Source organism: Penaeus monodon, chromosome 20 (genome assembly GCF_015228065.2).
Source record: "Penaeus monodon isolate SGIC_2016 chromosome 20, NSTDA_Pmon_1, whole genome shotgun sequence".
Lineage (NCBI taxonomy): Eukaryota > Metazoa > Arthropoda > Malacostraca > Decapoda > Penaeidae > Penaeus > Penaeus monodon.
In genome coordinates, this window is record NC_051405.1 from 35,647,538 (window position 1) to 35,647,983 (window position 446).

The 446-nt window shown below is 38.1% G+C and overlaps 1 protein-coding gene across 1 annotated transcript in view; it reads left to right on the top strand.

Annotated features, from left to right (window-relative positions):
• The window catches only part of LOC119586068 (double C2-like domain-containing protein beta), a gene marked incomplete at its 5' end in the record, with an annotated part of 20,822 nt that extends 20,376 nt beyond the window's left edge, over positions 1–446 (top strand). The window contains 1 exon segment of the mRNA XM_037934768.1: positions 116–446. Within this exon segment, the coding sequence (XP_037790696.1) occupies positions 116–237 (122 nt within the window).

The window sequence follows — 446 nt, forward strand, 5'->3', positions numbered from 1 at the left end:
GATTATATCACTTATTATATTCATTTTGAATATGAAAAGCCGGAGAGCAGCAATTACAAAACTCTTATTTCGTAAACGTTTTATTAAATCTTTTTCTCGACTTCTTCCTTAACAGGTGGCTTGCAACTCTCTCAAGACAGCACGGGCACTGAGTTGCGTCATTGGTATGATGCTTTGCAATATCCCGACCGCAGGCACGACCGATGGCATCAGTTGCAGCCTCTGAACGGAAAATAAGTTTTATATATTTATTCATTTACAAGAGTGTTTATAAATAGAATCATTATGCAATCGCCTATAAAGGAAAAGAACGAGTTGTGGGTTGGTGCTGACTGAAGATTTCCCGAGCGAAAAAAAAAATACTCTCCTTTTTTTTAGGAGAAACGAAGTCAATCATAAGCGCCGAGGAGAGTTCAAGGAATACTTTGTATGTAATAGGAGACTGG